Source organism: Microtus pennsylvanicus, chromosome 21 (genome assembly GCF_037038515.1).
Source record: "Microtus pennsylvanicus isolate mMicPen1 chromosome 21, mMicPen1.hap1, whole genome shotgun sequence".
Classification (NCBI taxonomy): domain Eukaryota; kingdom Metazoa; phylum Chordata; class Mammalia; order Rodentia; family Cricetidae; genus Microtus; species Microtus pennsylvanicus.
Window position 1 is genome coordinate 10,239,301 of NC_134599.1, and position 22,633 is coordinate 10,261,933.

The following is a 22,633-nucleotide window of genomic DNA, read 5'->3' on the forward strand; positions in this document are numbered from 1 at the left end:
TTGGCCGGCCCGGGACGGGTTTACGACCACATTGTCACAGCCATCGGAGGATGGGCTTTTATAGGGCTCAGAAATCAAACCCGCGCCCGCCCGCCGCCCGCCTGCAAGCAGTTCTCCTGGCTAGACTCTCTCTAGCAACTTGAGAGACTTTGGTTAATCTTTAACCATCCCAAAGGAAGTCTTTTCCTAAACCGGGCTTCCCTGCCCGCCCCCTTAGCCCCCCAGGAGGGTCCTTGTTCTTCTCAGTGTGTCTGTCTATCAAAGTAGACATTCATCTAGGGGGTCTGTCCCTCTCCCCTTTCAGCTGGCTTTCTCCTGTCGCGCCAGTTAGACAAACACACAAACAAATAAACAGCAGAGTCTGAAGCTGAAGGCCTCTCTTCAAATGAGACCCTCTCTGCTGCTCTGCCTCAGCCTGGGTGGCTGGAGAGAGGGTGGGGTGGCCAACAAAAGGTTCTGTCCCTTTCAGCCATGCCCTCAAGGTTATGGGTGATGTCCAAATTTAAGGCAGAAGTTCAAAGGCAGCAAACAAAGAGCAAGCCCGCATCTTTTTTTGCCCAAGGGAACGGAGAAGGAGCTGGAGCTGGACGGGAAACCCTAGAGGTTTCCGGGATTCACTTCTGCCATGATACCTAGTCTCTACTGCTGAAGGGATCCACAGGGCACACTCAGAGGGGCTCAACTCAGTCCTGAGGTGAGCAAGGTTAGACTGGGTCAGGCCATTGGCCATTGCAGGCAAACAAGGCCTTCTCTGGGCTGAAGTCAGTTGGAGGGAGCCAAGTCTCACATACTAGGCCCTGACATCTCCCATCCCTAAGATACTGCTTTCCTTGTGGACATATAGGCCAGGCTTCCTATTTGCTTCTGTTGTAGCTTAATCCTGATTCTACCACCTCTGAACACACCCCTCAGGGGCCTGGAAACTCGCCCCATTTACTGGTAAAAGGATGCTAGCTGAGGGGAGACATTTGGCAGGAAAAGGCAAACAGGGAGAGAAATGTCACACCAGGACTAAATACCCACATTTCCATCCTCCCCATTTCCCTTGTGCCCTGGTGTCTGTGTGCAGGTTAAGACATGGAGGAAATATAGGGTGGATAAGAACCGGCTGAAGGCATTCATTACAGATAGAACCACCAGGGATTTCTCAATACAGGGAGGCAGGAGAGATTCACTTGGAGAGCACCTGGCTCCCCAGAGGAAGTTCTCAGGTCTTGGGAGGATAGCTCTAGGCATGCCAACACTTTCCAAATGTTACAATATTGTAAAAGCATAAAAAGACCATCTCCAACATCCTTCTCATTCTCTTCAGCATCCTCAAAGAAATCAACGAATTGGGGGTGGGGCCTCAAGGAAGAAGAGTATTGAAACACATTAGGTTATGGTTTCTTTATTTACAAGTCTTTTGAACACCATCCCTGTATGAAGCATACATTCAAATATTTTTAGCAGTGAGCGAGTTTAACCGTGGAACACTGTAAACAGATAGAGCCTTTAAATATTTTTATTATCCCCACCCCCCTCTACATTGCATCTTAAAATTCGCTTTGGTTCCTTCGGGGGAATATATATATATAATATAATATTTATCTTTTAAAATATTTCCAAATCACTCTCCGGCTCTTCGAAGATTGCCAGAAGCTTCCAAGCTCAGTTCTGAGTCAATGAGAGCAGAGTGCAGCGTAGGAATAGGGGATCCTGGAGCAGGGAGACTTCAGCCCCTTATAGCAAAGTCAAGGACCCACTGGCCAGGCCCCGCTGCTCTGCTGCCTGACACCAACCGAATCCAAGCTTCCTAAATGTCATGGAGGCTTTGCCAAACTCTAGCATTCCACAGGCATTTCCTGCAGAGATTGAGGGACCAACAGCCCAGCATAGCCTCTGGATTTCTCAATGTCTTCTATAAACTCTGGGCTTGAGTGAAGACCCATCACCACCATTGGAAGGCAGAAAAGCCAGGTGGGCTGCAGGAGGTGACCGGTAGGAGTTCAGGCCTGGGTACAGAACAATGGGTAGGCAGGAGGGATGGAAAGATATTAATATCACCTGGACAGAGTTCTCTTTCTTCCAGGACCCCCCCAGCTTTCTCCCTTTTCACAGCCACCTTTTAGTCCAACTTCCTTTCACATTACTATTGGAAAGCAAGCCCATTCTGGACATCTAGGAACCCTCCCCTCTCCTCCTAGCCCATCCCCAAGCTGACCTAGGCCTGGAGAGCATCCAACTTCTTGACTTAGGAGTCCTGGGGGTGGGCAGGCTCTATTCAGAGGGTCCTGAAGGGGTGGCCTCCAAGGGGTTTGGCAAAGGGCCCAATCCCCAGTGACCACACCCAGCCCAAAGCTTTTGCAGGCTCTAAGAGTGAACCACCAGGGGTCCCAACCCATTCATCCTGTTGATTCACAACTCTTAGAATCCAATTATTAATAGGAAGCTTAACCATTGAGATCTGAACCAAGAGTTTTCAGGCCCCTTCCTATTGGGCTATCTCTTCAGGGGAAGCCTCCACCTCTCTCCTACATCACCCCCCCCTTTTTCCAAGTCACTGTGTGGCTTGACCTTGTCAAGGGCAAAATCTGCATATTATTTCACACGTAGGAAGCCCCCCTCCCAATTCCAGGAGGCTGGAGCCTTAGAGAAGTGGATTGGCTGAGTAGTATTGTAACCGGTCTCTGTTAATCTTTTTTTCCTTCATTCTTCTGTTCTGAAACCAGATTTTGACTTGACGATCGGTGAGGTTGAGCATGCGGGACAATTGCAGGCGCTTCTCTTTGTTGATGTAGACGCTGAAGAAGAACTCTCGCTCCAGCTCTCGGATCTGATACTTGGTGTAAGGGCAGCGCTTTTTGCGGGTGCGTTGGCCACCTAAGGAGGGAAAGAGGCAGGAGTGAGCAGGGAATAGGGGATGCAACTTGCCCCAGGACCCCCAGTGAAGAAGAAGGTCTGGCCACTGGGTCTGGAGGCCCAATCCAGGCCCCTTCAAAGTCTTTCCAGGCCCTTGCCTTCAGGCTGCTATTGCTGGCCAGAGACAAGCTGCAGTCGGAGCCGGCTTCAGATAAAAGCCAGCTCCCTAGATAGGCCCCCAGGGAAAGGACTCAGGCTGCCCCTTGAGCAAAAAGGAGGGCTTCCCACAGCAACAGGCGAGTTTGCGCTGGCTAAACCGCTTTGAAAGCAGGCAAGTGGGGGGTTGCGGGCTGTGCCTTGCCCCGCCAGACTAAACAAATAGCCGCCCGAGGACATTTCACCTTCAGCACCTGGGCCGCCTGTTCCTGAGGCAGTAAAGGCAAGCATCCTGGCCCCAGGCTTTCCCCGGTTGCAGCCGTGATTTAGCCCTTCTTAACTTCTGGGGCGGCTGCGGGGTCTTTGTCAGCCTGACTCCTGATCAAGAGCTCCTGCATCTTCCGCCAGCCTCACAGGTCTCTCGAGGTGGGAGGCGGCAGAGGAAACCCCCTACCCCGGACCTTCACACTTTACTCACTGCTACTACACAGCCAGAAGGCCCTCAGCAGTGCAGGGATGCTATTTTAGGGACCGTAGAGGGAAGAGAGGCTTCCTTAACCCTAAGGCAGGAGCCAGTTGTTCACCCCCACCTTAAAAACAACCATAAAGACAAAAAGAAAAAACCAGGTTGTTTTTGACTGATTTAATAACAACTGTGAATAACAGAACGGCTGCACGTAATTGCCACCGCGCCAAAGGAAAATGGCTTCCTTTGGACAAAAAGGCCAACTTTAGGTTAATTTGTTTCTTTTAATATATTGCTCGAGCTAAGCGGGCTACTTTATCTGTTAAATGCGCTCCTAGCGCCATCGTTAAACAGCGATGCCTTTGAATCCCAGCCGGGACTGGAGTCCCGCCGCAACACATGGCTTTTATAAAAATCTCCGGATTACCTCGCTATCAAAGGCTCCTGAAGCCCTTGTAGGGGGAATTTACAGGCGCCCACCTCCGGCTCCCCAGCCTGGAGCTGGCCTCGAGCGGGATCATGCTGTTGGGTTTGGGAGCTGAGAAGGGAAAAAAGGAAAAAGGGGAGTTGTATTTTTTTTTTCCAAGCGTGCTTTGGCCGGTGGGTATTTCACGGCCAATTTCAGCACTCGCCACGTGATCCCTCCTTTTATAACAAAGTTTTGTTGGGGGAAACCTAAAGGCCCTTCATAAACCTTATATGCTTATAAAACAGCATATAAAAATTTAACAGCGGTGCTGCGCTAGATTCCCAACTCCCCTTTCATAAAGCGCTGGGCGCTGCCTTTATACGCACCGGAGCTGCCGGCCTTGTCCTCAGTGTGGCCGGAAGACGACTCGGGGCTGCTGCTGCTCTCGGGTCGCCGCCGCCGCTCCTTCTCCTCCGCCGCCGCCTCCCGACAGCCGCCGCCGCCGTCCGAACTTGAAGTTGCCGGCGCGCCCGTGGCCGCCGCAGCCACCGCCGCAGCGGAGGTCGCAGCTGCCGCTGGGGGCCCTTTCTCGGCGCTCTTGTCCCCGGGGTAGTCGGAGGAGGCGAGGTTTTCCGGGGTGCCGTAGGCCGTCTCGAAAAACTGGTCAAAAGCCTGTGGCAGAACGCCGTTCCTGCCCACCGTGCTATAGAAATTGGACGAGACGGCGGGGGTGGGGTGGTGGTAGACGTTGGCCGAGCTCTTAGCCAGCACGTCGCCAGGCACGCCGGCCGCGCTGGGCGCCTGCAGACAGTCTCTGTGCACGAGCTCCTCCGCGGAGTAGCAGTGGGCCAGATTGCCGCGGGGGTGCCATTTAGTGGCAGGCTCAATGGCGTACTCTCTGAAGGTCACTTCGCGCACGGGTTGGACCTGGGGCAGGTTGGAGGAGTAGGAGTATGTCATTGGGCGCGAAGACGGGGTCTGGGGCAAAAAAGAAGGGAGGCTGGAGAAATCTGGACCCGAGACGTAGTAAGTACAACTTGGCAAATACATGTTAGAGGAGCAGGGACCACGCTCATCAAAATCCATCATTGGGCTACCTTGGGCTCTCCGCAGTAGCCGAGCTTAACATGATTCTCCACTGCAGCTGCCTCTTTGAAGCGGATCCGTGAAGTAGAAATTTGGAGACGTAAGCTGACGTGGAAATCTATCCCCATCCTTAGCAGGGAGGTGCTGGTCATGTGACCCGATGTTGAAATTGACAAGCTGCGAGCGAGTCCCGGCTTTTTTTTTTTAAACCCCCTCCCTTTCCTTTTTTCCCCCCTCCCCTCCCTCCCGGCTTCCTTTCTTTGTAGCCACCTCAGGGGAAGCAACAGATCGTCACTCGGTGTTCTCACCGAAAGCACGTAATCGCCGGTGTAACTCATGTTGGCTGGGGGGCCTCCCCGCGCGCAGAAAGGCTGGGGTGCGCCCCCAAGCAGCTCTCCTTTGCTCAGCTACATGGTCCTGGTCCACGGGTGCGCTGAGGGCTGCAAGAGAGCGCAACTCCCGACGCCTCCCCCCAACACCCCGGTGGGTGAGGGATGCTCTGGGCTGGGGATGGCCAGGTGAAAGCCCCGAACTGTGTGGCTCCAGGTCCCGAAGCCTGTTATCCGAAGGCTTGCTTTCGCCACCTCCTTCTTCGCAGCCCCCCCTCTCACAAGCTTGCTCTGGGAAACACCTCAGCCTCAGACCCTGGCTGGACCCCATTTGGGGCCAGGCTCCGCAGCCGTGGATGTGCCGGCCTCGTGGCTTGTCCGATTTGCACGGTGACTTGATTACACGCTCTCATTCATGGTCACTTCCGAAGCGCTTTAGTGCCTTCCGTCCCCAAACCGCTAACAGGCAGAGCAGCTTTCCTCCGCGGTTTGTCAATAATCTGCGCGGTCCGGAAGGGCCTTCGCCTTACCCGGGTTCCACCTACCCTGTATCTTTTTGCCTACTTCCTCACCCCCACACCCTGCCTTTGGAGGAACCCCCTTCTCCTCAGCTGCCTGTAAGGGTTCACAGTGACTCCGCAGAGCCAGAGGCGCTGGGACTGCGCTTCTGCTCACCGGTCCGCAAGCTGTTCTGTCTCCTGAAGCTGACGAATCGGAAACCATGCAATTGAGGCGAACCTTGGGCTGTTTTAGAGGCGCTGACATCCGAGGAGCCTTCTCCTGGGTATGCTGCACCTTTGGGGGACCCATTGGGCTGCTTGCAGCTCCTCAGAGCTGTGAGGGAAATGGAGGGTGGCAAAGAGGGAGTAATGGCCCAAGGTTCCCTGGCTAAGAGAGGACTAGCCCGCCTCTTCTTCCTTGCAAAGCCTAAGAGTGAAAGCAAAGAATATTCAAAGAGAAAAACACCCAGACAGCTCTCATCCTTCTTGCTATGTAGTCCATAGGAGAAGCACGATGCCAAAGAAAAGAGAGGTGCTCTCCTAGCTGCCTGCACCTTGGGCCACAGAGATGTCTTGAAAAAGCCAAGCTTGATGTCCAGAGAGATAATGCTCAAGAAGCCATAACTGCTAGAATAAACTCCGCTCTCTTCAGAGGAGGAAACGGAGATTAAGAAGACAAAATAATGCTTGCCATTCTGCAAGACTGGAGAAGTGTTTGGGGAAAATGAAAGAAAAGAGAGGGCACGGGGCAGCTAGGCATGGTCAAAGCAGGGAGGGGACCCAGAACTGGGGGCTCCCCACAGCTCCCTTAGAAGGAGCTAGGGTGTCACAAAAAGTCAAAAGTGAAAACCTTTCTCCCTTTCCTCATCCAGGAAATAGCCAAAGGTATTTACATATCTTGGGGGAGATTTAGAGTATAAACGCTAAGATCTTTGGTATTTAAGTGTCAACATCGATTTATTTATTTATTGCTGAGCTGACTGTAACTGACTCAATAACAAATTTAATCATGTATTGCTCTGGAAAAGAACTATTCTCATTATGTATTTTCTTCAAATAATGACCCACCATTGCATTTGAATGCCCACTGTAAATATCAATAATATCAAGTAATTACTGTGTAGCGGAGTAAACTAATTTATTAACATTAATGTTTATGTGGCTCTATACTCCCACCCCCCCTTTTTTTTACAAGGTTTGCTTATCACAAATCAAGCTCCTTGGACACGTTGGTTTAATGAACTCTTTATTCAGGATTTGTTGCAGGAACTTTCATGCCCCTTGAATCCCTGAGAGCTGAACTTGAAATTATTTGTGCATCTTCAGCTTGACATATTTGTCCACTGTGGCTTCCTAGATCACTACAGTGGTGTGAGCTGAGCGAGGAGATCTAGAAGAGCAGGGAGAAAGGTTGTTGGGGAAGGGTAGCTTTAGGCCTTCTAAAGCTGGGGACCAAAACTACAGGATGGTCCTGCAGCAAAAAAAACCCAAACAAACAAACAAAAAAAAACTTCTCTTTCCTGCAGTCGCCAAGGAGGCAAAATATTTATCTTTTCACAATATCTTTTTGGAGGCTACATAAAAGGGAGGTGAGCTTGTGAGGAGCAGCAGTATCTGAGCAGTTCCCTGGGTTGATTTTTGCTAACCTCAAACTTTTGCCCAGCAGCCCACCCAGTCCTCACCACCCCTACCCTCGAACAAAAGGAATGCGTGAAGGGTTTCAGTGACTTTGCCATAACAAAGGCGCCACCATTGCAGGGCTCGCCCCGCCCCTGGGTGAAGGCAAACAAATTCTTGCACTTGTATTAGGGCTTTTAAGACCATAATTGAACCCGGGGGCGTCTAGGAGAACCGAAAGCAGTTCTAGACAGACCTGCGGTTTTTATAGCAGTTTTGGCAGTCAACTTCAGCTTGTGCCTGAGCCGTGGGGCCCGAGGTGGCCCAGCCACGGGGGGATGCAAGGCCGCCTCCCCTGGCTACATGGCAGCTTCTTTCATAATTAGCTCGACTTCTCCGGATGCCAGGGAGAAAGGGTACCTGCAAAAAGGTCGGTGTGACACTGTGCAGGTTCGCATCGAGGCAGGGCTAGCTAGTTGTGAGCGAGAGCCGGCAGGTAGGTATCCCATGGGTGTTTCCTGGAGACAGGGCAAATTCTTCAGGAAAGGCTATGGGCGAAGAAGGTGCTCCACGAACGTGATTGTCAGAGCAATTAGACAGACAGTAGAGAAGAGGGGTGCCCCGGAGGGACTTGCATCCTCGAAGGGAGCGTGTGGGGGCGCTGCGGTGAAGATGGATGAAAAAAAAAGGCTTTTGAAGGAAACCGAAGGGAGATGGCCTGGAGCTCTGGAGCTGCCGATTGCTGTTTAGTTCTATAAACAGAGACAAGAGCTGGGATGCTCAGACCCCCAAGGCTGCTCAATAGAAGCCGCTTCGCCTGGCCCTGACCTGCTTGAACCTGGTAGAGTGAGTATTCTTTAGGCAGGCTTCAGAAACAAGGCCGGAGGCTGCTCTGAGGTTCCGACCCAATCTGGGGAAAGAAAGGGAGGTGGTTCTGCGGGTCCTTGGTTTTCACTTAGCTCTGAGCCTAACTGACTCTTCGGCTTTGCAGGAGGCCGAAGGTCGATCTTAGCCCACCAGACTCTGGGAAAGACCGGGCTAGGGATAGGACCACACCGGAAGGCCAAGTCCGAGTTCCATTCCTAGAAGAGGCGGCTGCCGGCAAGGTTATGACATTGGCCCTGGACATTGGTTTCCCAGGAGCTGTTCTTTCTCAAGAACTCCACAGCGAGCGGCCCGTCTCCAGAAAACACTCCTCAACGTTTATTTCCTTTAATCGTCAACCCGGAGCCCTACGGCGGCTAATGCAAGAGGCCAAAAATGTTTGGAGGAAGAAAAACAAAGGCAGGAAGTGGCCGCGGCCTGACGGTGCGTGTGTCTGTAGAGAAGGGAGGGAGCCGGTTCAATCTCCTCTTGTTTTTCCCAACTTCAAGGTCTAGGCAGACCCCCTTAGCGCTTGGCCAAGGCTCTTGGCCCAGAGATTGGAGGTGGCCAACAAGTTAGCCTTATCGAACTGAAAGGCTAAGAAGGAAACTTAATCAGCAAAACACACCAAGCCTTGTGGAGGTTTCTTCTGATTTTGTCCCGAAAGGGTGGGGGTTGTATTGGTATCCACAAAGGCTGCTGTTTTCCTCCCCGTCGGGCTTAAACGCACCCTGAAGGGAGGGAGGTTCAGGCACCATTCGCTCCACCCTCCTTCTCAAGGTAGAATACCAGAATAAAGTGTGTCCAGGTGCCTCGGTTGAGTCTGTTTTTTCTTGCAGTTGGAGATGTGTCCGGGGCAGTAGTAGCAGCGCTACGGGAAGCTGCCTAGGCTTTATTTTGTAGAAAGGCCTTGTCATCATCGGGGTGGCTGTACCAGGGGTGTTTCCAGTACAGTCATTCAAGAGACTAGAGCCGCAAGCACTGTCCCTTGATAGACTACATAGTACTATGCCACTTCAAGGAAGGACAGAAGCGGACATCAGGAGTGCATTCCTAGACTCTGGGCTTCCTAAAATCAACCTGAAAGGCTGTAAGGTTACTGCCTTCCCTGGCTGTAGAGCTTGGGAGGCAGCAGTTGCCAGATATCCCTAACTCAGGGGATCTGAAACCCCCATGGCAGTCCTTGGAAGGCTGAGCAAGGCATCCATAGTTTAAATGTTCAACCAAGCTACCCCCACTCTCCAGTCCCCCCCCTCAAGCCTTTCTTGTCCCCAGGCAGTTCCTGCTGGTCTGTTTGCCTCTTCTCAGCTAGCCTTTCTCAGGCATTCTCCTGCCCTTTCTCTTGTCTCCCCTTGCTTGAGTAAGGGCTGAGGTGTTGAAGTGCCCCAAGAAGGAACCTACAAGGCAGGTTTAGAGAAAGGGGTCTATTAAGTTTCTGACTTTCCTCATTTTAACCTCCCACACAGAGAGACCTGACATGGATTTCTTTCCCTCATTCAATGAGTACTAATTCCAAGCACAACCTCCTCCCTTTTCTCTTCCCCCAGGAACCCTTGCTGCTTTTCTGAGCCCATCTCCTTCTTTATTCTGAGTAATTACAGGAGCCCGGGATGAGGTGGACCCACTAGAACGACCAGGTCTTGCTCTCAATTTTCTACAGTTGCTGTTCAGTGGATTGATTAAAACACCATAAATATTTCACCTTTTGTTGCTTGCATGAGCCTTACTTTCCTCTGTTTCAAAATATTGCATTGTGTTTATAAAGCTAAACTGAAAACCAGTGCTGATCTGGTGGCCATCTTTTCCATGGGTGTGAGAGTTGGCCAATGAGGGGATTTGGTCAAATGGCCACAAACACTTACCAGTGACTGAAGCCAGATCTCCACTTAGGTACCCTCTCCTACATAGAAGGAGGTGTCTTTGGAGTATTTTTTTCCCATGGTGAACTAAGCAGATGGATTGAATGGAATGGCCCAAAGATCTTCAAGTATTTGTTCCCAAAGTATGGCAGATTATGGCCAATCCATCACATTATAATTAGGCAGAATATCAGGGGACCACTCTTATCACTACCAGGTGGAGACAGGTTAATTTGTATGTTTGTCTAGGTACCAACCCTCTCCCTGAGCTGGTCTACCTGTTCTCTAAAGCAAGAGAATAGGTCACACCTTGAACTTGACCTCACAGTTGGTTCATTGCCTGACGAGTGGGTCCAGTCACTATCCAGTGTCCCTAAACATCTGAACAAGTCCACATCCTTCTTCTGACCACTGGAGGGTGTACCGCAGAGCTCAGTCGAGGGTCTCAATCGCCCAAACAATCTGGTTATCGTTTAGTTTAGCTGAGGGGAGAAGGGAGGGTTCATTTGAGAACTATTTTTATTTTTATGGTTGCCAACTCACTAGAGATTTTATTTATTCTTTCCTATAGAGTGGGAGCGAGTGGGGTGAGGAAGACTTTGAAGGGCGAAAGTCTGGTTCTCAATATCCACCTCCTATTCACTCCCCTTCCTCGCAGCAGCAGTTCGGCCCAAACGGGGGTTTCCTCAGCTGAGTGTGTCTGCAGTAAAGACAGAGGACTGTAACACAACCAGAAGGCTGGCTCTGGTCCTCCGAGTGAGGATCTGGAGGCATCCTGAGGCCCTAAATTACAGTTGTCTCCTAGAATGGCTCCACTTGCACTGGTTACTTTTGAAACCCAAGAGCAGCCTCCGTCTCCGTGGAGGCCCGCACTAAGAGCCCTGTACTGGGAGCCTCCCCCTTCCACCCTGCCTGGCAGCCCCTCTTCCCTGGTACCTATTCCATGCTACTCACCCTGATGTAGCTGCTTGCCACAGCTCTGTTTTGAAAAAGGAAAAAGATACTTTGCAGGTCTCTTTTGGTTCTCTTTGGGGGAAAGGCTGAGTGGCCAACTAGTCTTAAGCTATGGTTTACTGCTGGGCCAGACGGGCTGACCTGCTGCAGGCTTTCGTAGAGGGATTCTCTGTCCTGTAGAGCACAATGGGGTGGGGAGGGGGTGGCGGGAGGGGCATGAGTCAAAGGGTTTTGCATTGGCATAGTCTACCTCCTTTCAAGTAGACTTAGGCAGAAAGGGCATTAAAGGTCTCACCAAAGACCTGAAAAACCCTGAGTTTGGACTGGACGAACCCAGCAGTATCTTTATTTCCATATCGGATTCCCAGCCACCAGGCCGGCTGAACCACTCACTGTTCCTATTCTACCAGAACTTCCACTCAGCCCGGTCCGTTCTCCTGGGCGCTTATATGCTCGCTCTTGCCCTGGTTAGGCCTCCGTGGACACGGAAATCTCCCGCACTGGGGCAATGTCTGCCCTTCCAGGATGAAGGCATAGCTTGGACTATCCCCAGCTTCAAAGACCCCTTTCAAAGGAGGATGGGAATAAAGGGAATTGAAAATTAAAAAGAATTTTGCCTCAGTGCTAAAGCTCAGGCTACCAGGGTCAAGATCCGCTTGCAGCAAGAGTGATGGCCTGGCCAATTACCTATCCCGTGCGTTTCTGTAATCGTGGCGGGCTTCTTTCTCAGGCGGCCCTGACCGTGAAGAAGGCAGTGGCGCCGAGGACTTGACCTTTACGGTGTGAAAAGCTGTAAGGAGCGGGAGGAGGACTCCGCGCTGTCTCCAGCTTCTGCCACCCAATCGCAGCCCAGACAATCCACTCAGGCCAGGCCGCTCACCCCCATTCCCCCTTGCATTTCGAAAGTGCTGGACCACAGGCTCGCGGCCAGGAAACAAAGCCCCAAGCGCGGCTTTCACCACCTACCTAACCCCGAGGGCTGAAGTCAGTGCTAAAGCTGGCTTCCCAAGGCCCTCACCTCTCGCAGGTCCCCAGCCGCCCCCGTCCAGCACTTGGGTGTCACGCAGTGCCAGCCAGGCCCGGACGTGCTGAGCTCCGGTGCGCCCTGGTCCTGTCTTCAGGCTTTAGGCGGCAGATGCTCGGGGGACCGCGCCGCCCGAGGCTGCTTCCCGGCCCAGGTGGAGCTCGCGCGCGCTGCTTCCCGGGGTTCCTCCCGCACTCAGCTCCGGACTTCCAGGACGGAAGTGCTGGAGGACGGCAAACACGGTTTCTTTTCAGCCTGTCTCAAAACCCCTTTTCGAGAAAATGCTCCTGTCAAGTTTTATTTCCCGTTGCAAAACCACCTTCCACGCTGCCAAGAATTAAGACCAGGAGAGATTAAATACCCGATTATTCTCCAGGGGACGGAGGGGCGGGGCGGAGAAGGGGGCACCCTCACAAAACCTCGGTCGCCTGTCCTCGTCCTCAGCAAATAGCTCCAGGAGCCAGGCGAGGCCTGCGAGGCCTGTGGTGACGTCAGCCTGCAACTCGGGATGGCTCATCGCGCGTGTCCTCGGCCCTCCTGTGTCCACGCGGCGCGGGCTGCTAGTTAGTCCCACCACGGTGACCTCCGCCGCGGTGCCGTGGCTCTTCTGCCTGCCGCCCTCGGGCCGTCGGAGCCGGGTGGGCTCAGGCAAGGTTCGGGCCTCCATCTTGAGCAGGGGTGTCCTGTGCCAGGGCAGGAGGTTTGGGGCAGCGCTTGTCCCCAACAGGCGCGACACTCGGCAGCCATCTAAGTCCACGGACACTCTGCTCTCATTCGCCCACACCCTTGCACCTGGGCAGGCTCCGCGCCTCCCGACGGCTCACAGAAATGATCTTAGACACCGGTGGAATTCCTTCTGCCGGGTGGCTTCAGCTCTGCCGCAGAGCCGGATAGAAACGAGATCGACTGTGGCAAGGCTGTGGCTGCTTTCACGCTGGAATTTTTCTGCGCAAGCATCACCTTTCTTTTATAAAAAACACTGTAAATAGCAGGCACATCTCAGGCATTCGTCAGGTAGATGCGTGAGGACAGAGTAGTAATTTTCATAACGAACGAAGCCAGATTTTATTTACCCGGCGGCCAAGCAGATGAAAACTTAATTAGCGTGCCTGTCTAAAACCCAGGCAGGCATAAATCTCGCCAGGCCTTTTGGATAAGGCCGCATCTTTTGCTTATGAAAAATGGGATGCGGGCACTCGCGGCACATTTCTCTGATTCTCCAGGTCTTGGGCTGCTGACACGCATTCGATCAAGTTTAAAGGAATGCGCATAAATCAGCAATCCCCTAGCGACTCTTCAGTCGAGGTTCACAAGCCCAGAAGGGCGCCTCTGAACCCCCATCAGGGGATTAGTAGTCCCGGGCAACCTTCCCCACAGCTCCTGGCCCCGGGAATTCACAGAGAGGAAGCCAGCCACTGCATCTTCACCCACGCAAAGACGCAGCATTGAACAGTCTGTACTATCTACTATCTGGCTATTGCTCTCACACAAACACAGCATCCTCGGCTGAATTTTGCTGCCTTCGGGTGAATCTCTAACAAAACATTTAAACTAAGCTGAGTATCTTCAAATGAACATTCTCCCCCTTTGTCTCTGAGTTCCTTTGTGTTTAAAATCTTACGCTAATTTAAAAAAGGAATTGGCTTCAGCTCAGCATTAGGCATAAATACTTAGTGAAGTCCACAGTGACGTTTTACAATCGTCCACTTAAAGTTACTTAATAAATCTGACAGTATTAGGAGCAGATGGGAAAGGTCGTTTTTTTCAAGTCCCATATTTATAATTTTTTTTATTCAGGAAGTTTCCTTTTTGAAAAAAAAAACTTGAATGAGGTTTTCAACATCATTACTCATGGATCAGTGTCTGCCATTATTGTTCCTATTGTCTTCAGAAGGAGGCCAATGTTCTCCTGGCTGCCTTTGTCCTAAAGGGTTTAGGCTGCTTGCTATGGAAAAACTGAGAAGTCTCCAGGCAGGCATGGTAGTGAGACTTCTTTAATCCCAGCATTCGGGAGACAGAGGCAGGTGAATTTCTGAGTTCCAGGCCAGTCTGGTCTACAGAGTGAGTTCATGAACAGAGAAACCCCGTGCCTCAAAAAACAAAACAAAACAAAAACCAAATGATAATGATAATAATTATAATATTTAAAAAAAAACTTTGAGAAGCCATTATAACCCATAACCGCCTCAACTAATCTGATAAATCCACGCCTATTTTAGATGAGAAGGGCGTTAGGTGAGAACGCTGCTATCAACAGCCAGTTCAGAACTAAAGGGAGGGGCACCCTGACATCTTCTGGAGAGAGAGAGAGAGAGAGAGAGAGAGAGAGAGAGAGAGAGAGAGAGAGAGATACTTTACCCCAGACTCCTGCAGTAGTGCCGGCTTTCAAAAGGGGCAGGATTTCCATCTGCAGAGCTGCTGTTGGCCTCTTTCCTAGGCCCCGTAGGCTCAGAATATTTCTTACATCTAAAGAAAAATGTCTCCCTTCAACAGAAGAGTCCCCGTCGGAGCAGTTCATAAACAGTGTTTGATCCAACTCGGAGGGGGAATTTCCAACACTTTAAACATTTTGGAGACATCGTTAACTTTGCTTGATGGTAGGTTCACTTGGAAACGGGACTGTAACACAAGGTGCAAGGCGGTGGGTCTGAAGCTGTGTTTTCATTTGGTTCCACGAACGGTTGACAATCCTCAGGGCAGCAAACTATGGTGGTACTTAACAAGGCCATCTGAGGTGTATGTTTCGGGAGCATCCTTTGTTGAAACAGCTTTATATTCTTTCCACAATTCCTCATCTATAAAGATATAAAGAAGCTCTCAGTCTTCGGGCGAGGCTGGAGATGTTTCCATCATCTGGGATTGTAACTGGCCCATATCATTTTCCACCAAATGATGAATCCAGTTCTCCCATGCGCTATTAGTTTCCTCTAACATAAAGATAAAATGAACCTGCACCTGAAAATCCAGATCCCAAAGCTCCAGGTTCCATCGACATCTTAATACATGTGTGCAAAGAATGGACTTCACACACACAAGCAAGTGTGCGCGCGCACACACACACAGACACACATCCCTATGTGTATATTAAATACATAAACATGAAATGTATTATTTATGACTCTGAACACATCTCTTGTGTTGTTAGGGGGTCGGGTCAATAGCAGTAGCTATAATACTGATTGTTAATATAGTTTTGATGGTGGCTGTTAATATTAAGTATATTTATGTCTCCCACAAATCAAATGGTAGATTTGCAAGCATCAATATAAGATTGCACACCACCCTGGAGCAACGCCCAGCCTTGAGCGGTGGAGGATAATTTTCTGAGCACTTTTTGAGATATTTAAGTTCTACTGACTTCTCAGAGAGGCGGGTTTCTTTGAATTTCTGAAATGTAACCCTAGAACTCTAGAGTTAGGAAGGTATGTGGACTTTTTATTTGCCGTAAAGATTCCCAGATAGTTCTAATTAAGGTCACAGACCACCTTGGAGGGCGAGGGCCAGGAAAGCACGGTTATTTAAGAACACCTCTTGCACTGTAACAGACATGGACAGCTTTCAAACAGATCCGCAGAAATCTGAGGCAAAGCGAGCCGCTACAAGGACGAATTAAAGTTGGCCATTAAAGAGAGGAAGCAAACTCTCACCACATAAGGAGCATTTTGTACCTTAACTCTAGCATTCGCCTTAAATTACAGTGTCTTCAGTCATTAGCAGTTAAAAATTCTCTATCTGTACAAATTCTACAATCATATACACAGGCACACAAACACTGATATTCAAATGTATACACGTATAAACATATATTATATATTGACATATGTACAAGCACATGTATCATTTACATATATTCAAATCTCCCTTTAGAGCAAGAAAAAAAATTATGAGTATCCAAGCTCTAAAACAAGTCAGGGGGGTAAGAGAGCTTGATTCCCTTGAAGCAGAATTACAAGGAGGCTTGTCAACACTAGGTGGCGCCCTTGATCTACTGATCTGACTGAAGCCGGCTCACGAGCTGTCAAAAGTCAAGGTCACAAATTGTCTTTTTTCCTCAAGGTCAAGGTTTAAGGCCTTTCCTACTCCTGTCATTTCAGCAAATACCCAAACCTGTCCTTTCAGTCACATGCAGACCCAAGACAGATTTTAAAATACGACAGTCTAGGCACTACTCAACAACTGGTTTTACTTTTCCAGGGGAACCTGGGAACCGACGCTCTCTCCCTCCTTTTTTCTTTCCTCTGCCTTTCAGAATACCTGACACTTGCATCTCCTCAGAACATTTTCATTTGTAGAATTTTAATTATGCGAGATCTTTCCCTTCTCATAAAAAAATTATAAAAAACTGACTAAGAATAGAAAAGAACGGTCTTTGGCTTGTATAAGACAAACCTGCTCCTTTTCTTCTTGTGCAGTGCAAGTTCAGCATAGAAAAGTAACTCAAGTGTTTCCTTCAGATTTTAATGGCAGCGATTATTTTATTAACAGAATTAATACCACTATCTACAGATCTAATTTTTCATTTTTAGTAGAAGTATTTAGAAAGCAGGTGCACAAATACATTTTCACAGTGTGCTGAACGTCTTTATTTACAAGATAGCATTTCTAGTGAATATGGACAAAACGAATGTGTGAACTGAAATTACTGCTTGATTAAAAATGTGCTGTGAAGATGAATCCCTAGACTTTCTAATGCGGTCTCATAACACGATAAACAAGGAAAAATACTAATCCTTTAGCAGATTAAAATACAGAATGTAGGCATTTAAATATTTTGAGAGAGCGGGTTTCCAATGTGAGCTTTCTTTTTTTCAAAGTTAAAAAAAGAAAAATGATGTCTCTAGCAAAATGTTTAACAAATATTGAAAATTGCAAATTTAAATAAGTTAAAAAAAAAAGAGAGTATATTTCAGGAGAAATCCATATTAGGATGGGACCTTCCGGGAGATGGGGCGTAAAGTGAATCTTTTGAATCATCTGGTGGGTTCTAAACATTTTAAAAATTACAACAGATCCTATGGGAAGATCTCTGACACTGGGTTAGTCCAAATGCCACCAACATGCTTGCTGTAAGTAATTGAAAGGTATTTCCAGAAGTTCGTCACCCACCCAGAGTTCCCTTGCAGCCTCAAGGGTTTAGCTGGCCGCATTTACTACCAAGACAATCAATCCTTGGATGAGCATTCTCTCTCCTTTCTCCCTTTTAAGCAATAGTTCAAGATCAACATTTCAGTTCTTTCCCCTCTAAGCCTATCCATGAGACATTTCTTTTGGAACGTATTTGGGTAGGAATTTCAGTAAGGTTTTACCTGAGCAGGCACTTAACAAGCAAAGGGGATGATGCTGGACAAGCGGATGTTGAAACAGACTTTTGTTTCTGTAACCAGTTTTCAGATTATTACCACCTAACACAGTATCCTAAAATATAATGGTCACATAAATACTTACAAGATTTGAGTAAATTCGTAATTTATCTGAAATTGTGTGTTTTAGGGGCTGAGGAGTTGACGCTAGAGCCTGCAGGGGTTGAACTGGCAGTCTCTACCATTTCTCAAGGTTTTTGTTTTTGTTTTTCAAACTGTAGATTCCATTGGCGAGAAAGAGATTCCCCTTAGGAGAGCAAAACGTCAGTGTCTCTCTTTCCAATTCTTCTGTTATTATTAAGCCTTATTATTATCTGGGCAAAGAAGTGAGTAGTCCTTAGGCATTTCTTCAAGCTGCCCTCGGCTCCAGTTTTAATCCGTTAACTAGTGGTCTTCAGCTTATTGATGACTTTTTTCTCTTTGACCCTCCTGTTCTGGAACCAGATTGTGACCTGCCTCTCAGAAAGGTTCGTCGTGGCTGATATCCTCCTCCGTTTGTCCTTGGTAATGAATTTGTTGGTAGCGTATTCCCGTTCGAGTTCTTTCAACTGCACCTTAGTGTAAGGCACCCGCTTCTTCCTCCCCCTCCTGTAGGAGCTGGCATCTGAAGGATGGGAGACGACGTCTGTAAGATAAGAGAGAAGGCAAGTTACACTGGGAGCCCACCAGAGCCAGGACACAGGCGACAGCTCAGTCTGAGCTCCCGGCCCTATTTGCAAAGCCTGGTTGCTCTTTGACACGCGCTCTGCACAATCCGGCCTTCTGCCAAAGCCTGGAGCGTTAGGTAGGAGGTGGCATGGTTAGTTGTGTATTGAAATGGAATCGCCCGGAGTTCCAATGACCACCCCAATCGGGTTACCCTTCATGTACTGCGCTCGGTCGCCTGACCCAGCGGTGCACGCCTTAGCCCTCAACAGGGCACAACACTTCTGTAGAGCCTGGCTCTCAACTTGCCCCAAGTTTAAACATTCTAAGCTTCTCCAACGAAGCCATTTTTCAGAGAACCATCAGGGGCAATGTGGTGAGCTCGAGATTAAGTCAACTTCTCATCTTGGAGTCAGTGTCAAGGGCTTGGGAGGGTGGGGCACACAGGGAGAATGGGGCTGCCCGAGTTGGAACCCACAAGCTCCCTCCCAGTCACCCCTCACCGAAGGAGGGCCAGGGGCCAGCTCAACTTAGAATAGGGCAGACAGCGCCAGCCAGCCTGGCTCAGACTCCCAAGGGTTCAAAAATTGCTAGGACAGGCCAGGGAGAGTGCAGGGGGGACACCCGAGTGACCCCGGGGTGCGAGCCCAGGATAAGCAGGAGAAGAGCCAGAAGGCCGGGGCTGGAAAGGGGGCGCCATTTACCGGGTAGAGTGGACTTCCAGAGGTGGGGAGGCTGCGTCTGTTCTTTGGGGCAGTACATTTGGCCGTTCCAGCCGTTGGGCAGCGCCCAGGGCTGGTAGCTTTCCATTGGAAGCCCCAGGGGCTCGTGGCGCGACTCGCCAGGGCCCCCGAGCCCCGGGACCACCGGCATATCCAGGTAGCCGGGAACCGGCTGGTGGTGGTGATAAGGCCCGGCTGCGTAGCCCTGGTGGTAGAAGGCAAACTCCTTGGCGCGGGAGCTGAACTCCTCGGCCGCCGGGCCCGCGGTGTCCATGTACTTGTCGGCGAAGGCGGCGGCGGCCGAGGCGGGCTGCGCGCACGATTTGATGGCGTTGGGGTGCGGGCCCATGCGGGCGCACGGGTAGTAGCCGCTGCCGAAGTAGCCGTAGGGCAGAGCCGCGGGCCCCGACGAGCTTTGTGCCGCCGCCGAGCAGGGACTGCATTGCTTAGCGGCCTCGGCACCCGCTGGTCCCGCAGGCCCGGGCCCTCCCGACGACGACGCGGCGGCTGCAGCGGCGGCAGCGGCAGCGGCGGCAGCAGCGGCGGCGGCGGCGGACGGGGGCGCCTCCCCCGGCGCGCTGCTGTAGGCGGCCGCGGCGCCTGGCGCCAGGGGTGCGGGATGCGCCATCAGGTTGCGGCACTGGTTGGCCGCGGCGGCAGCGGCGGCGGCGGCTGCTGCGGCTACCGAGAAGTTGCCCCCCGCGGCCGCTGCAGCCGGGTGGGGGAAGCCCCCGCCCCCAGCTCCCGCCGCCGCCGCCGCTGCCGCCGCCGCTGCCGCCGCCGCCGCCCCTTCCATGTTCTTGTTGAGCTCGTCGGCCACCAGGCCGCCGCCGTTGTCGTAGAGGAACATGACGGTGGGCTCGATCCAGCGGGGGTGGAGGAGCACGGAGGCTGTCATAGCCCGAGCCGCATGGAGAAGACCCCAGTGGCGCTGTTTTAAAAAGCCCCCAAGAAGTGAAGAGCGCGCCGCGCGGGGCCGGGGCCCGAGCGAGGGGGGCGGGTCGCGCCCTGCGGGGTCGCGCCAGGCGGCCGCCCATTGGCCCGCCCCCGGCCCGCCCCCGGCGTATGCAAAGCGGGCGGCTCCAGCTCGGCTGGGCGCTGGGCCCGCCGTCCCCGCCGCCGCCCGCACGGTCCTCCGCGCCAGCGCCCGCCGCGCGGCCGCGCAGCAGTCACCCACGGAGGAGGCGGGGGACTCGGGAGGGTGGAGTGGGGAACACAGGGCGCGCGCCTTGCGGACTCCGATCTCTTCCCAGGTCTCGCTGGGGACCAGGGCGTCGCGCCCTGGGAGGCTGGGGTAGGGAGCTTGCGCGGACGTGGGCGCCCGCAGTTGGGATGCGACCTGAGGTCGTGGGGACAAGTCAGGTAAATTCTCCTGGAGCCAGGCAGGAGAGATTAGCTTGAACTGGCACAACATGGCCCGGGGTGTCTGGGGGGCCTCTGGAGCTGTTTTCTTTCCAGGTATGGATATGTCTTTCTGCAGCTAGACCCAACCAGGGATGTCGGAGCTTTCGTCTAGGACACGTCGAGATTTGGCTCCCCCCACCCCTAGGGAACTAGGGCAGGGCGTTTGTTTCCTGTCAGTTCCTAGGAGAAGTCTGGCGCAAGGGTCTCAGGACATTCCGCCCGGGAAACTTGGGCTTTATTTTAGGAGCTCTCTTCCCTTTTCTCAGGCCCTGAAGGACAATTTCCATTAGGCCACAGACTCAGAATATTGGAACAACCAATTGTATCTCCCTACTCCCCTCACACACATACAACAACACACACACAGACACACACAGATGCACACAGCCACAATCTCCCACTTGTATATACAATTCACTATTAGTTCCAACTCCGCAACTGCTCTCTCTGGTCTGCAGAGAATTTCAGATGAAGAAAGTACCCTTCATGCATGCTTCTGTCTCCTGCCTTTTCCTGAAGGGGTTTGAGAGGAGCAGGCCCCAGTTGGACTACTGGGTGGGACTCCAACCCCAGTTCTGGGCTTCCTACAAAGCCATTTCATAGATCCTGAGTTGGACACGATTCTCCAGACATCTGGGAACACACTGTTGCATTCCATTTTGGGAGAAGAGAAGGGGGATCTTCGGTGTCATTTCATGCCTTTCCTCCCAGTAAGCGCTCAGCCTGTGGAGGGTGCGTGGTTCTGAAGAACCAGAGTCTCCATGTCTCTGAGAGCCTGGTGGATGTTTGTACTGAAAGAGCTTCATGAGTCTCAATGTTATGGTGAGGGATTCTGGGGACCCTGCCTCCTTAGGACTTCTGATTGTGCAACTGTAAACTGGTCAGAAGTCCAGAGGGTAACAAACGATCAAAGTGAAAGTGGGTGCATTCTGGAATATACAAGCTGGGAACAGTTCTGAACTCTTTGGTCTCAGGCGCCCTGGTAGGCAGCCAGGCTTGGACCTGTCTTCTGGTCCCAGCTTGTAGACTTATCCCTTAGCTAGGGCACCACGCATATCACCCAATTCATCTGCTGTTCTCTAAGCCCCCTGGGTTTCTGGCAAGGTTGGGACCCATAAGGCTAGGCTCAGGCTTTTATCTGCCCAGATTCTGGGTTTGTTCTGACTAATGTTAAGTGTCGCCCAATAAAACCTTCCCTGATCCCCACACCCAATTCTCCTCCACACCCCATGCATCCGTCTTTTCCCTCCTGACATTTTAGCAGTCCTGGGTAAATATTGATTTGGCCCCAGCTTACCTTCTCTCTGACTGGTCATTTGCAGACTGAGAAACCGAGCTCTGGGAAGACTTGATTTTTGTGTTCCTTTGGAGCCCTTTTCATCCATTCCCCCTGACTCCTTCCTCCCTCTAAGTGGCATTGTAAAACTCAGCAGTGACAAAGAGACAAAGTAGGGTTCCAGGCTCCAGTTCTTGGAGACTCGAGGGCTTGAGGGCAGTTTACACACAGGTCAGACACGGCTGGAGGCCAAGGTCAAGTTGAAAGTTGCTGTCTAGTCAGCGTGAGAAAGCGCAATGAAAGCCTGGAGACAGGCGGGCGGGCTCAGGCAGCGGAGGAGGCCGATTGCCCACCTCCCCTCACTTGCAATTCCCCAATTCTTTGCATTTCCAGTGTCAGGCTGTTTGGCTACTCCACATCATTTTTTTTTTTTACTCTTTGTAGAGTTTTGGGGGCGGTGTTTACGGACTGGACTGATTCTTCCTTGCTGCTGCCCTGCTTTAGCTGGGTTTTTTGAGCCTCCGAAGTTTTCCAACTAGATTCGGAAAAACGAAAACACAGCTCGGGAAGCCTCCACCAGTCGATTCGTGTGCCAATTCGCCTCTGGCAAGGGCTGAACTCCTGGTACACAGAGCAGCCAAGACCAGCTCCACATTCTTCCCTCCCCCCCTCATTTCACTGGAGCCGGGAGCTCCGCGCTCAGGGGAAGGGCCTCAGTTCTACAAACTACCAAAGCCGGCTGGGTCGCTCCACTCCAAAAAAGGTGAGAAAGGATTTCATCTTTTTCTCAGAGGAGCCAGAAGCAGGTTTGTCTGGGAAGAATGGAGCAGCAGGGAAGGCTTTGGGCTGCATCTTGAATTCATTGAACTTTGCTTCCTACACGTGGCATCCCCACCGTGGAAGGGCTTTGGCTCTGATTTACTGAAGTTTATCTTTTCTAATCAATTAAAAAACCCGCAAGTCCTGATTATTTAGAGAAAAGCGGCCTCCTTATTTTCTTCCTGCCTCTACACTGATAGGATTTTCTACTAGGAGGCGTGTGTCAATGGCATCTTGGTATATCTGACTTTTTTTCCCTTCTGTGTTGTGTCTTCACTACTTTTAAATGATGGCATTTCCTG

At 51.2% G+C, this 22,633-nt stretch overlaps 2 protein-coding genes and 1 long non-coding RNA gene across 3 annotated transcripts; 1 reads left to right on the plus strand and 2 right to left on the minus strand.

The window, feature by feature from the left end:
* Positions 1–1,406: 1,406 nt before the first annotated feature.
* Hoxa11 (homeobox A11) lies at positions 1,407–4,961 on the minus strand. Its single transcript, XM_075955460.1, has 2 exons — positions 4,259–4,961; positions 1,407–2,862 (listed from the first exon to the last, which is right to left on the minus strand). Exons 1-2 carry the CDS (start codon positions 4,959–4,961, stop codon positions 2,630–2,632), a joined length of 936 nt encoding a protein of 311 aa, XP_075811575.1. The 3' UTR covers positions 1,407–2,629.
* Positions 4,962–5,076: 115 nt separating this feature from the next.
* Positions 5,077–9,080, plus strand: LOC142839359 (uncharacterized). The gene is made up of 2 exons (XR_012908728.1): positions 5,077–6,071; positions 8,396–9,080. It is a non-coding gene; the product is annotated as an uncharacterized LOC142839359 (long non-coding RNA).
* Positions 9,081–15,489: 6,409 nt separating this feature from the next.
* Positions 15,490–19,816, minus strand: Hoxa13 (homeobox A13). Its single transcript, XM_075955554.1, has 2 exons — positions 18,815–19,816; positions 15,490–18,090 (listed from the first exon to the last, which is right to left on the minus strand). Exons 1-2 carry the CDS (start codon positions 19,728–19,730, stop codon positions 17,846–17,848), a joined length of 1,161 nt encoding a protein of 386 aa, XP_075811669.1. The 5' UTR covers positions 19,731–19,816; the 3' UTR covers positions 15,490–17,845.
* Positions 19,817–22,633: the final 2,817 nt, after the last annotated feature.